General features: G+C 39.8%; 1 protein-coding gene across 4 annotated transcripts in view; it reads left to right on the top strand.

Moving 5' to 3' along the window:
* The window catches only part of RECQL5 (RecQ like helicase 5), an 86,199-nt gene extending 75,774 nt beyond the window's left edge, over positions 1 to 10,425 (top strand). For 2 of the 4 annotated variants that reach the window (XM_081320683.1, XM_081320682.1), the window contains 5 exons: positions 295 to 941; positions 1,283 to 1,358; positions 4,117 to 4,368; positions 6,405 to 6,477; positions 8,242 to 10,409. In XM_081320683.1, the coding sequence (XP_081176809.1) occupies positions 295 to 941; positions 1,283 to 1,358; positions 4,117 to 4,368; positions 6,405 to 6,477; positions 8,242 to 8,342 (1,149 nt within the window). In that variant the 3' untranslated portion in view covers positions 8,343 to 10,409. Of the gene's footprint in view, positions 1 to 294; positions 942 to 1,282; positions 1,359 to 4,116; positions 4,369 to 6,404; positions 6,478 to 8,241 lie in introns of those variants that run through there. The other 2 variants (XM_081320684.1, XR_014025524.1) reach the window with 2 other exon arrangements.
* Positions 10,426 to 15,584: the final 5,159 nt, after the last annotated feature.

Here is a 15,584-nt window from a genome sequence, read left to right as displayed (position 1 = left end):
CTAAAACATTTTATGGCCTAATAGAAAATATAAAACATTTCCTCTGGTCCTGATATTTGACCGGGCTCCACAGTTCAACCTGGGCTATTTTCAAGGCAGATTCCTCTCTGAATATTTCCCTGAATTTTTAAAAAGGTTTTCTAGTGAAGGCAATATATTAGAAGCTCTGCATGAATTGTAAGTAAGTAAATAAATAAATAAATAGCTCAAATGGTTGTGCTTTTGATTTCAAATATTCATAGGCCAATTGAAATGTTTTAGAAATGTAACTGTTTTTTCATCTCTTTCCCCAAGTTCAAACCCAAGAGAACGGGGATTGGATTTCGAAGGGTGTCTTGCATGTTCCAGTCTGCTTCAGAGGTTCTGTCGGCCAAGGAAGGAGATGAGGTTAATGTTGTAAAAGAGGAAATTGGTTCAGACCGGAAGGAGGACGGTGGCTGTGGTCCCAAGCCTTTGGATATGGGTGACTTTCCTGAGGATAAGGAGGAAGCAAGCAACAAAATATGCAAAAACGGTGGTGAATCCCCTGAACAAAAGGGAGAGCGTGATACTGCTGAGGCTGTCACCTCCTTGGCGGTTAGTCTTGAAAAGAGAAAACCTACTAAGAAGCAGTTGCTGTTGGCAGAAGCGGCTAGGAAAGAATCTCAGAACATCTCCAAATTCTTCTCCATCCCCAAAGCAGGATGTAAAGCCAAGGCTTCAGAAATTGATTTGGCAGAAGAGAAAATCAACTGTATCAATGAACTGCCTCAGTTTCCCTCCCGAAGAGCGTGTGAAGAGAAAGCTGAACCTAAGGAAATGGCGACTGTCTTTAAAGAAGAACTAACGAGTTCGTCCCCCAAAAAAGAGCAGGAATCCAAAAATATAGAAAATCTGTCTTTGAGCAGTCAAACATTAGGGAGAGAGTCCTCGTGCTCGGGATCAAGTCTTGAAAAACCAAAGTGAGATATGTTTTTCTTTGCCTCTCAGTTATTACCTTTCTGAAGTTAGGATGGACAGTGGGCAGTTTAATGCAAGCAATGATTCAACTATAGTTTCTCCAGCCAAAGTTGCTAAATTCAAGCAATTGAATTTAAGCTTGTTGCTTATCCTGAGAGTTGTCACAGATTGTATGGGTACAATTGAGGGTAAAAAAGCTAAACCTTAGCCTGAAATTGAACAGAAGGACAGCTCAGTGTGTAGATATTGGAGGTCTGAGTGTAGGCTAATTTCAGGCATTTCTTTTGTCTCCACAATGAGGTTATTCTTAGAAGACGTATTTGTTATCCTTTTTTTCTTGAAGGGCTGAATCTGTGGTTGAAGAAGATATGACCAATGATTGTGAAAATTTTAATGGAAAAAGACCAGGATCAGCTGAGGTGAGCTATATTTTATTCAAATTATCTTGTCTGTTTGTCCATCCATACAGAAACACACAAACACACACGCACACACACACACAAACAGAGAGAGAGAGAGAGAGAGAGGCAGGGGTGGAAGAAAGAGAGAGAGATAGCTGCAAAGAGAGGTATACGAAGGGATGGCCCTGAGATTTGATGACAGGAATATAGGCGTGAAGGAATAGGAAGTAGCAAGTGAGATGATTTCTGTTTGCCTGAACTAATTCCCAAATGACATTTGCAGTGAGGCCAACTAAGATTCAGGTGGCAATTTAATAAATTGATAAATACATGATGCTTCATCCGATATAGGAACACTTGACTCTTGAAATACAATGAGAAAAGAGAGGTCAGTTTTTTCTTTATAGAATTTGTCTCCAGTGCTAACTACCAAATGGCAGTAACATTAATTAAGCCTGGCTGGCTTAATAAATTAATTTAATTAGCCATGCATCTGAAGTACATGAATGGGTGGGGAAAGAGAGAGAGAGACTGTATATACATATACAAAAAATAAAAATAAAACACGCAGCAGCCAGAAAAGTAATAAAAATAGCCATCAACACAAACATGATCTTGAGTGGGTTGCCTCTAGATCAGGGGTGTCAAACTGCCGGCCCGCAGGCTGGACGAGTCACGAGAAAACCGCGCCCACCCCGTTGCCTTGAATGGGGAAAAAGCTCCGCTATGTCGCGCGACATCACATAACGTCGCGAGTTTGACACCCCTGCTCTAGAGTTTAATGCTAACGGTATATTGGTTTTATTGCATTGCATTTTAGTGATGCACAAATCTGTGTTAACATCATACTTGGGAACTGACATACTTTTGGTTATTTTTGACTGTTCCTTTTTTAAAGTGTAATTAGTGTTCATTTATTTTTCTCAAACAAAGACTGTCCTTTTTAGGTCACGTAATTAGAAGATATGTAGACAAACAAGCCTTTATTAGTCTTGCTGCTTTTGTTTGGCCCAAGTTAAAGCAAAAGATCAAACAGAGTAGAGGAAGAGATTAGCACTGAACATGTGCTTGTTAATTTGTGTTCCTGGATATCTGTTTGATCCTTTGCTTCAGTCTATTAATGAGGATAGAACTAGGCTTCAGAAAAAAAATGATAATTTCCCTTGACGCGCGTATATCTTTGAGGTGCTGATGCATCTTGATTGAGAAATGTAAATAACAAAGGAATATTCTGTTACAGTGCTTTTGGGTCTGCCAATTTTTTATCTCCAGAAGCGTTCACTATCTCGGAAAGGTTTCCACTGTACCTTTTATGTATAAAACTTATTCAACAAAATATGACTGAGTTATTTCCAAAAGAAACTAGAACTAAAAAAGCTGTCACACTTTTTGATAGGGACCTTCCTCATTCACTATATAATGAACATTCTTATATCAGTAAGTGGAAACATTAGATATTTCAAAAATATAAAGGGATCTTTTAAAAATATAAGTAAAAATATAAGAAACTGATTTTGTGAACCTGCTTCCAGGCAATGAATTTCATATTGCTTCTTGTTGTATCCGTCAGTGTTACTGGGTTTTTTAGATCTGCCATTTGGTTTGGGCTGAACAATTAAGCCAAGCAAATCTTGTCATAATTAGTTAATTACCCAATTAACTTAAATAATTAAAACTAAGTTGAAATACTGTTAAAATGAAAGTGTTCTGACATTCCTTAGAGCAGGGGTTGCCAACCTTGGCTCTTTTATGACTCGTGGACTTCAACTCCCAGAATTCCTGAGCCAGCATGGCTCAGCTTGGAAACCTCTCCGGTTTCCCTCAGCATGGCTGGCTGAGGAATTCTGGGAGTTGAAGTCCACAAGTCATAAAAGAGCCAAGGTTGCCTATCCCTGCCTTAGAGTGTTGTTTTTTTAAGTGATAAGGAAACCCTTTCCACGTGATTAACATGTTTCAGGTTCATTTAAGATTAGCCTCATTGGGAGTGAGCTACATTGCTTGAGAAAGATTGGAGAAAGTAATGCTGCGGTAACTGCGATTAATAGTCTGTATTGGGATATGTGTGTCAGTTGAAATTCTCTTGCAGTTCCATTTTGAACTTACAGTATAAGAGCAATGATTTCTTAGCTTTCAAGGAGGTAAGGGGCAGAATGTGAGTTCATCACAGCTATCTCCCTGCCGAGTTTGTGAATCCATGAAATCATCCCCCCTCTTTGTCCTCTGTGACTTTTGCACATCCATATATGCCAGCACACAAAAAGATACTATATTAGGTTCTAGAGTTGCGAGTTGTTACGGAGAGACACCTTGTTCTACGCTGGAATACAGTTGTTGGAGAAGAAGTCACGTCCAATTTTCTTTTACAACAGTGATAAATACAAATGAAAATTAACCTCTTACTCTGTGGTTATGGCATTACTTAACATTTTCTATAACCTTAATTTTTTTTTTGCACTTTTGGTTTTGACTTTTTCTTATGTTCCCCCCCACCCCGTCTTTATTTTAAATACTGAATTAGTTCTTGCTATTTTCCATATTTTTTCCTTTGAATCTTTAATAAAGACACCCAAAAAAAGGAATAAGGTGGTTTTTTTTCCCCTTTCTGCTTCTTGAATTAAGAAATCAGATCACATTATCATCTCTGACGCATGCAGTGTCAAGGGTTTAAATTGTAAATCATATAGACAAAAAATAGGTGTTTCTTGTATTTCAGGAAGGCTGCTTAGGTTTAGCCATGTAAAGTTGCTTTAAAGGATTTCTATTTCTGCCTTTCCAGGACCTGGAGAGCCCTGCTGAAAAGAGGCTACGGATGATGAACAAGTCCACCATTTTGTCACAGTCAGAGGGGAAAGCTGTTGGGCTGGCAAAAAAGAAAGTCACTTTTGATCCAAATTTATCACAGGTTGACAAAGAAGGGACCGCAAGAGTCATCCAGCCACCTTCAAAAACATTGTCGCTTAAGGAAACAGCAGATATTGTTGTAAAATATTTGACTCCTTTCTACAAAAGTGGGAGATTTGCATCTAAGGTGGGTTATGAACTATTTATTTCCCCCCTCCTGTGTTTGATTTATGTTTCCCTATCAGTTATAGCCTCTATGGTGACACAAAAGTTAGATACGAAATTAAATGCTGTTGCAGATAATATCTAAGGAAATGCATGGGAAATAAAAATTTCCACAGTAGTATCGGTCCTTTGTGGGATGGGGATGGGACATTGCTGGACAGAGCTAATTTTTTTCCTGCCACTGTATTCCAGTGAAATAAGCACAGTACTTTCAAACAACAATTGCATGTATTTAACTTGCCTTATTTATGAGCAGACAACACTATCCTCCACTTGTAATTTTTCTATCTTTCCCCATCTCTTCCATCAACTTCTAACAAAACCCATTCAGGGAGAATAATGTAAAATAGCAGCAGTGTTTTGGGGCAGGTAAGTAGTAGTACCGTAGGTAGGGATGTGCAAACTGTGACATCGCAAAATGTTCCACCCTAGAACAAAACATTTTACCTGATCCAGAACTGATCTGACCTCAAAATGGGCTTCTCCAAATACTTCACCAGCCGTTTAACAAATTGGAACCCTGTTGAGTGGCTTGTTGCGAGTCAGAGCTCTCCCATCCCAGGGCTGAAGTGGCCACTTCGAGGCCAGAGCAGTTCAGGAGAGGGATGTTTTGCACATCATCACTTAGAAGCCCACCGTCTGGAAGCGCCTTCTCGGTTGTAGTTTTCATTCATTGAGGAACATACGTGTAAGTTGGCAGTGATTCCTCTTCAAGACATTGCTGTCTGCATGAGCCTCTGTTACATTCAGTCCAGCTATTCTTCTGATCCTATTTCGGGGTGACTGTGCATTTATTGAGAATGGTAACTTCACTAGAGCTGCTTTGCTTTCTTACCAGGGCAAAAATGTTGAATTCTAAACTTGCCATTCTACCACAAGGATAAAGAGCTGCAGTAATGCCCAGTTGGAGTTGGCCCAGATTACTTCAGCACAATCTATTGGATAGGGAACAACTTATTTATTGCTTGCTTATTCATTTAAAATGTGCAAAATGCTGATATATTCAGTGATATCTGCCTTAGACTCAATCTAGCATGGAACAAAGCAAAGTACAAACATCAAGCATCTGTTTTATTTCCAAGAATGCTTCTGGGGTCTGGTATAATTCCTAGAAAATTAAAAATGGCGGGTGACTTAACCCGGTGCTTTGTAGATATGCCTACCTAACTCTTCAGGGGGGAAAAAGGCAAAGATAAATTAAGTAGTAGAAAAAACTGTGAAAGTTTTGAGTGGTTAGCAGGAAGCAACTTCTTCATTAAGGGGAGTCATTGTATAAAACAGATTCTCAAAATTAAAAATCCAAATCCCTTGTAGATCCGTGGATCTAATACTATTATACCCTTATATTGGTAATTATAATATAAGCATCTAACCCAGGCCTGGGCATTTTATGGCCCCTGGGCCACATTCGGCCTTTGGCTGTCCCTGTCCAGCCCATGTGAGGTCAGTTGGAACTTAGAAAGCAAATGTAAATAAGCCTGCCGCAGGGGGCAGGAGACAAAGCCAGGTCAGGTCCACTCTGTGCAGTCTCCCTGCGTTCCTTCAGTCAGCTGGCAGCCGCAGTGGGAGAAGGGGTGGCCGAGGAGAGACAGTACTGTTTTGCTCCTGCTCCTTAAATGGAGCAATCGGAGGAGTTGAGGTGATGGAGTTTGAAGACATCAAATCAGGTTACACCAGTTTGACTCTTCACTGCAGTCCCACTTTCTCCTATGGTCCCTTTGGAAAATGAATTGCCCATCCCTGATCTAGAAGAACCTGGATTTGATTTGAGTTTCACAGCCTTGACTGCCTTGCAATGTCTAATCGTTTGCACATGCACCTTGCATTTAAATCACAGATAGCATGTTCCCTATTGTATGATTAAACAGAGCACCTGATTATGAGGCTGCCCAGCTAGGCATCAATTACTTTGTCTGGCATAGAAACAGAACAGTTAGATGTTAACAAGGGAATCACATTCCACTCTGCTTATTCTGCTCTCTTATCTCTGCCTGGCAGGATTTGTTCAAGGGATTTGCCCGACACCTCTCTCATTTGTTGGCTGCAGACAAAAGCAGTTTCCGCAAAACAGGTGAGAGCAGCCAAATAAGGGATGGGGTGAAGGAATGTCTTGTGCTTTGTCCTTCTTATTTTGCAAAATTGTTGACTCTAATTTTCAGCTCTTTGGGTATGTGGGGATAGTTAAGCTTGGATTTGGTAGGCTGCGGTTGTCTCTGAGTGTTTGCTGTCCGAAGGGGATCGCTATCCGTTCTATCCGTCACAGCCATTGCTCTTGTCATTGAATGTGTTCTCATACCGAAGCATCTTGATGGTTGCTCTTCCTCTTTCTCACGTTCTGTGGTGTGGGGTCGTTGTGTAGCTATGCAATCCTGATCCTGGTTTGGCGGTGTGCCCTGTAAGTGTTCGCATTGTCTGCGTTCACGTTGTCCGTGCCATTCCTAAGGGCTTGGTATGCAGGGGGGAGGTCTACATGACAGTTGATTGAGAGGTGGTCGGAATACCAGGCTTCTTTGAACAATCGTCCACCCTTGGTGTTGTCAAGGGCGATCGAAGGTGTGATTGTATGTGGCCATGTGTGCCCACACCTGTGAATGTTGTTCCTGTCTTTGTTCATGTAGCCTAGTTCTCAGCCGTTTTGCAGTCTCCCCAATATAATTATAGTGGCAGTTCTCACATGCCATCTTATATACGACTGAGAACTTCTCTTCATTGGGGAGCGGATCTTTTGGGCGCACGACACGACTATGCAAGGTCTGATCAGGTTTGTGGGCAACACTGACTTTATAGGGGGCCAGTATGTGCGCTGTGGCTTCGGATACACTATGAATGTAAAGCAGTGTTATCCGTCCCATCAAGATGTTTTTCTGCTGGTTACGGACAGGTTCACATGGTTTGCTATATTGCCTGATGAAATTTAGTGGATATCCATTGCTTCTGCAGATGCGGTAAAGATGGCACCTTTCCTCCTTTTTCACTTTGTGCGTGCTGCAGTGCGTATCCACTCGCTTGAAAAGGGTTCTAATAGAGCTAACTTTGTGAGTCATGGGATGATTGCCCTTGTCCATATGGGTGGGTTTGCGGTAGACGGATGTGCAGAGGCAGCCATCTGATTGACAGCTAATCAGCACATCCTGGAAGGCCAGAGCTCCGTTGGCTTCTTCCTCCGCCGTAAAGCGAATACCAGGGTCGACGGAATTAAGCTCACCTATAAACCTATCTTTGTCCTGCTTCTTGACGACCACAAACGTGTCGTCCACATATCTCACCCAGACTTTGGGGCGATATGTGGACATCACCCAGGTCTCCAATTGTTGCAGGACCACCTCAGCAATGACTCCGTAGATCAGGGACCCCATGGGGGTACCCTTCACCTGTTCATAAGTGGTGTCGTGAAACATGAGCAACCATCAAGATCCTTCGGTATGAGAACATGTGGAATGACAAGAGCAATGGCTATGACTGATAGAACGGATAGCCATCCCCTTCGGACAGCAAACACTCAGAGACAATCGCAGCCTACCAAAAAGAGTGCGAGGCGGCTCGAGAAAATACAGCCAATAGAAACGAACAGACCGGTTACTTTCAGTAACTGAAGATTGTTTTCTGTACTTCTTGATCACCATTAGCTCAAGCGTAATGTTACCTCAGCCATTTTCTCACCACATTCCATGCCCTACCAGATATTCTTCTCCTATTGATCGTATTTTGCAGACACCCTTTGAGCCAGTAGGCACAATTTGTATTTGGCAATTAACGTACCTGCGTATGAGAGGAGTGATAAGTAAATTGTGATTGAGAACGTCACTATCTCAGGTGCCACTTTCCCTGTTTGCAGTGAAAGAAGAAGCGCAGAGGCTGATCAAGTCGTTTTTCAAAAGACGGGACAAGTGTGAAAATGAAACAGACTGGCAAGAGCTGACCCCTTTGGAAACGTGACTCATGAAAGGCCCCGCTTTGCTTTGCTGGTTGTGACAGGAGACTGTCCCTCCACGTTTGCGCTGTAACTATTAACGCTTTGTAACCATGCAATGGGGAAGCGGAGGGAGAGAGAGAGAGGTGCCGGGGTTAAGGATTTTATCTGCACAACAGATTTTCTCTGTCTGGGGAAGAAGAAGAAGAAGAAGAAAAAAAAGTCACGTCGCTGTCAGGTTTTGAGTGCGGCCCACTTTCCTCCTTCTAGCAAGTATGAGTGAACTGATTTTTATTATTTCGCTAGGCATATGATTGTGACTGGAGAGTCTCCAGTCTTTTAATACAGATTTCACTGGCAGCTGCCTTAAATAGAAGACAATGCATTTGCTTCAGTCAGGGTTTCTTTGCTGTGAGAGTAAGGTGTTAGAGAGCACTCTGGGAAAGAGCAGCTAATTTATAACTGGGAGGAAACCCAGAAGGGTTATTTTGGCCAAAGCTCCCTAGATTTCTGTTCTTTTATGGTGTCGACATGTTTCTTTTATTCCAAAAGTATTCCCTTGCACCAGAATAATTTTTTTAAAAAAAAAAAAAAAAGCTTATAAACTGTAACAAAATGTGCTGAGTTGACTGGGCAGCCGTACTGACAGTATTTTCCCTGAGTTGGTAATATAACAACAAATTAAATGCAGCAAATTAAGGGCATAGCAGCCAGTACTAATTAAACACATGCAGCGCTTTGTTTTTTTAAGAGCTGTTTAGGGAGGAATGTGGGCAACAAACGTTTTTGATCCTTAAGCTTTCCTACGTTATTTTGTTCCCAGTTGCTGCTTCTCCTCTCCTATGAAGTTCCAATTGCGCCATTAAGGGATTCTGTCTTCCTTCTGCGACCTGTCAGTATTTGCTACGTGTACTTCAGGGACCCCCTGTCAGCTGCCCTGATAGGTACTGGTGTCCAGTTTCCTTCATCTCTCACCAGTATGACCAGGGTCTTTCCTGGCTGAGAATGATGGAAGTTATGTCTTTAAGCTGGGTTTGGGAAGAGAGTTCTGATACGTTATTTTTAAGGAGGGAATTAATATTGTGTCTTGCTTCTGTTATTAGTTGGCAGGTCTTCCTTTATCCAAGAGAGACTAATCACACCTGTTATGGTTGGAAGTGTCTAGTTAGAAGCAGATTTTTCTTTTCATAAAACCTCAGGAATAAAGGTCAATACCCCCCCCCCCTTTCCCAAAGATTCTGTTCTTCGATATTAATCGAATGGAAATAAATGCCTGATATATTTAAGGAAAATTGCCATTTGCAGTATCAGTGCACATCGCTCTAAAATTATGCGGTCGTAATATTTTACGTTGCATTTTTATTTTTGCATCTGGAGTAAATTCTGGACCCTTACAGAAGATCATTATTCACAAACATTTTCAGTGGATTCTTGCAAGGCTGTTACACAGATTATTTGTATGGTGAGGAGCTGTAACATTATTGGAGACCCTTGGATTTGCCACACTATAAACATGGGTTTGTTCTATTAAAAAAATAGTTTTAGGTAAATAATGTAAAATTAGCACTTTAAAATATGAAAAATGTGAGATATTTATCAACTACTGTAGCAGTCTCCAATTCCCACCTTGAAGTTGAGGTGCTTCAAATATTTTTTTTTCCAGGCAAGGAAAAAAAATGTTTACAGTCTGCTCACATTCCCTACCGTAAGTAGAGAAATAAATGTGCATTTGAAAGAAATGAACTAATTCTTTTCATATGTCACAGACTTTAAAGCCATACTACTGGACTGTGCCTCCCATCTGGACCTAACTAGTAACTCAGTATTATGGCAAAGTGACCCAGAGCTTATAAGGAAAATGCTGCTTTAATGATATTTAAGAGGAACTGGATATATTTGGGGAATCTTGGTTAAAATAGTAGTTTTTATCATTGTGGTTTTTTGACCTGTGCCTTAGATCTGTCCCTAGAGAAGCCACTGATCTTTCTGATGATGAGAGCTGGTAGACAAAGGCAGAATTGTGGAAGAGATCTTCAAATTAGCTTCTGGTGAGGAAATAGGCTTTGTAACTTAAAGGTACATGGCAAGCTGCTAATAAAATTAATGTTAAAGATGTTACCCTTGTGGCTTTGATTTATTTAGAACAAAACTTTGTGTGTCTGGTAAAGTTAATCTGCGACTACTTAGCATAGTCTGTGAACTAAGAGAATTTCCAAATGGGAACCATTCTGCATTCCATATAAAACGCACACAATTGTTTGTGTTCAACAGCTGAGCTGATTTATTTCTAACTTCAAGTGTATCTTAAACGACACAACAAATTTTCCCACTTGCAACCTACCAAATGTGCAGGTGGGCTGATTGATTTGATTATTTGTTTATATCAATTTTTTACACAGAATAAAAGGCTAATCAAAAGGAAAAAAGGAAACAGGAACAGAAAGAAAAAAAGTACAAGAAATGAAAAAGAAAGATTTTGTACCATATACAAAATCAGTCTGTCATGAATCTTTTCTCACTCACTGTCCTCAAGTACCAATGAACGGAATTCTAGTTTCTTTGCAGCGTTAGTCTTTAAATTCTTTGTACCAGGTATGAATTTGTGTGCAAAATTTCTTAGCTTTTTCACAAGTTCGCCATGATAAAATGTTCCCCCATACTTTTTACATTTCCAGCACTGATTTGAAATGCCTTCATATTTTTTTAAAATTTATTTGGTGTCATATACCAACAATACTTTTTATAAAAAATATCTCTTAAATTATGCAATGTAATAAATTATCCACAGTCTCTCCCAAGTGTCCATCTCAACTGTATCCAAAGTTAATAGCCCATTTTGTCATATAGTCTTTAATCTGTTCTTCTGTTTCAAATTTTATCAAATGTTTATACATTTTTGTGATTGCAAATTCAACATTTGTACATAATTCAGTTTCAATTTTTTTGCTTTTCAATTCAGATAGTCTTTTTATCCATATTAAACCTTTCTTTTGACTGTGCACATGGAAACCATGGAAAGCTATGTCCTTTTGCAGTTTCCATAAACAAGTGAGCTATTGCCTGTTACTAGGGAAATGGCTTTCCTCTCTCTTCTTTGATTAAGCCATAGTCCCACCCACCCCTTTTGCAGAAATTCAGCAGCTGTAGAGCAAATGTTCTTAAACTAATCGACAGCTGGTGCCTCGGACGTTTTGCACCTGATCACAGCAATGACTGTTCGGCTGGGGTGGGCAAAGCCCTGGGCAAGCACCCAGAACTAAAAATATGGATTCGGGGCCACCAACTATGCACTGTTCTTTGTGCCCTCCTGCAGGATGGAAGACCTGAGTGGCTCATGCTAGACTTTGAAGTTGGTGGCAGTGAAGACCATTAGTTAACTTTAAACTGATTTTGAAAAATCAGGGAGTAGAAATTGTAATGATGTGAAGATGTCCTTGATTATCCAAGGATTAATAATAATTCTTTGACCAAGTGACAAAACTAGTGGATCAGAGGAATGCTGTGGATATAATTTACTTGGCCTTCAGTAAGGCATTTGATAAAGTAGATCACAACCTACTACTCGATAAGATAGAAAAATGTGGGTTAGACAGCATCACCACCAGATGGATTCGTAGCTGGCTGACAGGCCCTATTCAGCGTGTGGTCCTCAATGGAACCGCATCTACACGGAAGGAAGTGTGTAGTGGGTTGCCCCAGGGCTCTGTTCTGGGCCCAGTGCTCTTCCACATCTTCATCAATGATTTGGACGAGGGGATAGATGGGGAACTCATCAAATTTGCAGACGACACCAAGCTGGCAGGAATAGCCAACACTCCAGAAGACAGGCTTAAGATACAGGAGGAACTGGACAGATTTGAACACTGGGCGCTATCTAACAAAATGAAATTCAATGGTGAAAAAGTAAGGTTCTACATTTAGGCAAGAAAAACCAAAAGCACAGGTATAGTATAGGGGGTACCTTGCTCACAAGTAGTAACTGTGAGAGGGATCTCAGAGTCCTAGTGGACAATCACTTAAATATGAGCCAGCTGTGTGCTGCAGCTGCCAAAAAAGCCAACACAGTGCTAGGCTGCATTAACAGAGGGATAGAATCAAGATCAGGTGAAGTACTAATACCACTTTACAATGCCTTGGTAAGGCCACACTTGGAATACCGCATCCAGTTTTGGTCACCACGAAGTAAAAAAGACGTTGAGACTCTAGAAAGAATACAGAGAAGAGCAGCAAAGATGATTAGGGGATTGGAGGCTAAAACATAAGGAACAGCTGCTGGAATTGGGTATGTCTAGTTTAATGAGAAGGACAAGGGGTGACATGATAGCAGTGTTCCAATATCCCAGGGGCTGCCACAAAGAAGAGGGAGTCAAGCTATTCTCCAAAGCGCCCAAAGGCAGGAGAAGAAGCAACGGATGGAAACTAATCAAGGAGAGAAGCAACCTAGAACTAAGGAGAAACCTCCTGACAGAACAATTAACCAGTGGAACAACCTGCCTCCAGAAGTTGTGAATGCTCCAACACTGGATGTTTTTAAGAAGAGATTGGACAGCCATTTGTCCGAAATGGTATAGGGTTTCCTGCCTGTGCAGGGGTTGGACTAGATGACCTCCAAGGTCCCTTCCAACTTTATTATTATTATTATTATTATTATTATTATTATTATTATTATTATTATTATTATTATTATGATGATGATGATGATGTTGTTATGCATAGTTTAAGAGAGAGGCCCCCAACCTTTTGTGCAGCAGGGACCAATTCCGTGGTGAGAGGTTTTTCCACGGACCGGAGGATGTGTGGTTTTGTGTGCTGCCTGCATCTTGCAGATGGGACTTTGCTTGTTTGTGCAGACCGGTTGCTGGCATGCCACAGACCGGTACAGGTCTACTGACTGGGAGTTGGGGACCCTTGGTTTAAGAAATGCATATTCCTTTCTTGTTTATTTGCAAGAACATTCTGATTAAATGAAACTAGCAAACAGCAACAAAAATATCAAAAGTTCAAAGCCAGATTAAGACCCTAAAAAGAGGCAGGGAAAAATTAGACCTTTGATTTTAAATCTCCTCTCAATCAGTTGCATGATCCTGGTTTCTTCTGGAATGAGGGAGAAAAAAATGTATCTATTTTTGCTTTTTATAAAGTGTGTGCAGTTTTATCCATCTCTATCATTTCCCACATTTTCTAAACTAAACATCAACAAGATATTTGGACAGAGAACATTACTGTATTGATACAAATATATAACTAGACAATCTTATTCTAAATTAAACATAGCATAGCCAATATTTAGGGACGCGGTGGCTCAGTGGGTTAGGACGCTGAGCTTGTCGATCAGAAGGTCGGCAGTTTGGCGGGTCGAATCCCGAGTGCCGCGTAACAGAGTGAGCGCCTGTTACTCGTCCCAGCTTCTGCCCACCTAGCAGTTTGAAAGCACGTAAAACTGCAAGTAGAAAAATAGGGACCACTACGGTGGGAAGGTAACAGCGTTCCGTGCGCCTTTGGCGTCTAGTCATGCCGGCCACATGACCACGGAGACGTCCTCGGACAAACGTTGGCTCTTCGGCTTTGAAACGGAGATGAGCACCGGCCCCTAGAGTCGGAAATGACTAGCACGCATGTGCGGGGGAACCTTTACCTTTACCTTAGCCAATATTTAAGTTTAGTAACATATACAATCTACAATCAATCCAATTATCCAATTAGTAATTCAAAAATACTTATTCATCATTATCAAACAAGGTTTTAAAAATAATTTCTAGTTTAAAAATAAACCTAAACAAAATCTTAAGATAAACAAAATATTCAATTTCAGCATCTCTCAATTCATTTTTCCAAATCCAGTTTTTCATTACCATTTTTATCTTTATTTCATCTCTGTCCATTGTTACCTAATAAAAAGTCCTTAAAAAATTCCCATATTTCCTCCATTCTATTCATCAATCACAACAAAAGTTCCTAATCTCAATTATACACCCATCTTTACATTCTTACATAAATCACAAGTTCACCATAAATGTCATTCCTTAAATTCACATATTTACCCATAATCAAAATTAATATTATACCCGTTTTAGAAGTTTAATCTCAACTCTCTATCAATTAAAAAATATACCTGTACCTTAACTATAAATAGCCATCATTAATACATAAATCTCCACTAAAATTTATTTTCTCATCTAAGCTCTCTTTATCAAATATATGTATGCACATCCTTTTCTTTTTACAGTTGTGTTATTATTAACCCAACATTTCTTTAAGCAAAAATAATTTACTCAGCATAATCAATAAAAAAAAATTAGAGGCCGTCTTATTATGTATCTGTAACCAACCTTCATTATAATATAGCCCCCAAAATAACTTATAGTCTATATGTATCATATTTTCTCTTCCCAACATATGCCTCCTATTTCCTCCAATTCCTAATTTATAATCTCCAGACTGTTGTTGAACATGCATTTCTTTCTGTTTCTGTTAAATTTTGATCAAAATATAGTACATTTCCAGTTTGAAAATCAATAATCCTTGACAAAATATAGTTTGATCTATGAAATACAGTGTTTGCTTGGTGTACATCTAGTAAAATAAAATGTTCCTGTCTTTTTCTCAAGCTCCACCTAGAGGTTTCTTTCAAAATAGTTATATTTAGATTTTCAGCTTTTAATCTTAAATCAAATGAAAATGATCATAAGAAAACTTGTTTCTGTATTTTTTTTCTTTCCATAGACAACAGTCACTTAAGATGTATTTATAAGGTGTCCTTCCTTAATTTTAATTTCCATTTTATCTTTTATTTGTTTATGTTCCACAGGGATCATGTATAATTTATTATCCAGTAATTTTTGAGTTCTCTCAAACTTAACTTCTGTGAACTAACCTCTCTAAAAATGTGGTGTGGTTTCCTTCTCCCCTCCCCTCCCCCCCATCGTATTAAATAGCACACTCTAGTGGCCAAAAGAAGAATTGCAAATTATGTTTTCTCAGAGAAAGGGGGAAGCAGGCACAGAGAGCTCTTCCAATTACATTCATTGATCGATTCAAACCAAAATTAGAAAGGAAAAGAATGCAGCTTCAAATATCACAGGTACAGATTGTTCAAATTTACATTTTCAGCCTTCAACAAAAAAGCAGTTTAGCCCCTCCCCCAAAGAGTTTAAAAATCCAAAATAGTATCTTCTTGTTCTATAAGCTCAATTCCAAATTCGATGAGTTTCAAAGCAGTTGAATACCAAGGTACTATATTGTAGGGGTGTTTATGTGTATGATAACTG

The sequence above is a fragment of the Vipera berus genome (assembly GCF_964194415.1).
Source record: "Vipera berus genome assembly, chromosome: 2".
Taxonomy (NCBI): domain Eukaryota; kingdom Metazoa; phylum Chordata; class Lepidosauria; order Squamata; family Viperidae; genus Vipera; species Vipera berus.
This window is presented reverse-complemented; position numbering and strand designations above follow the sequence as displayed.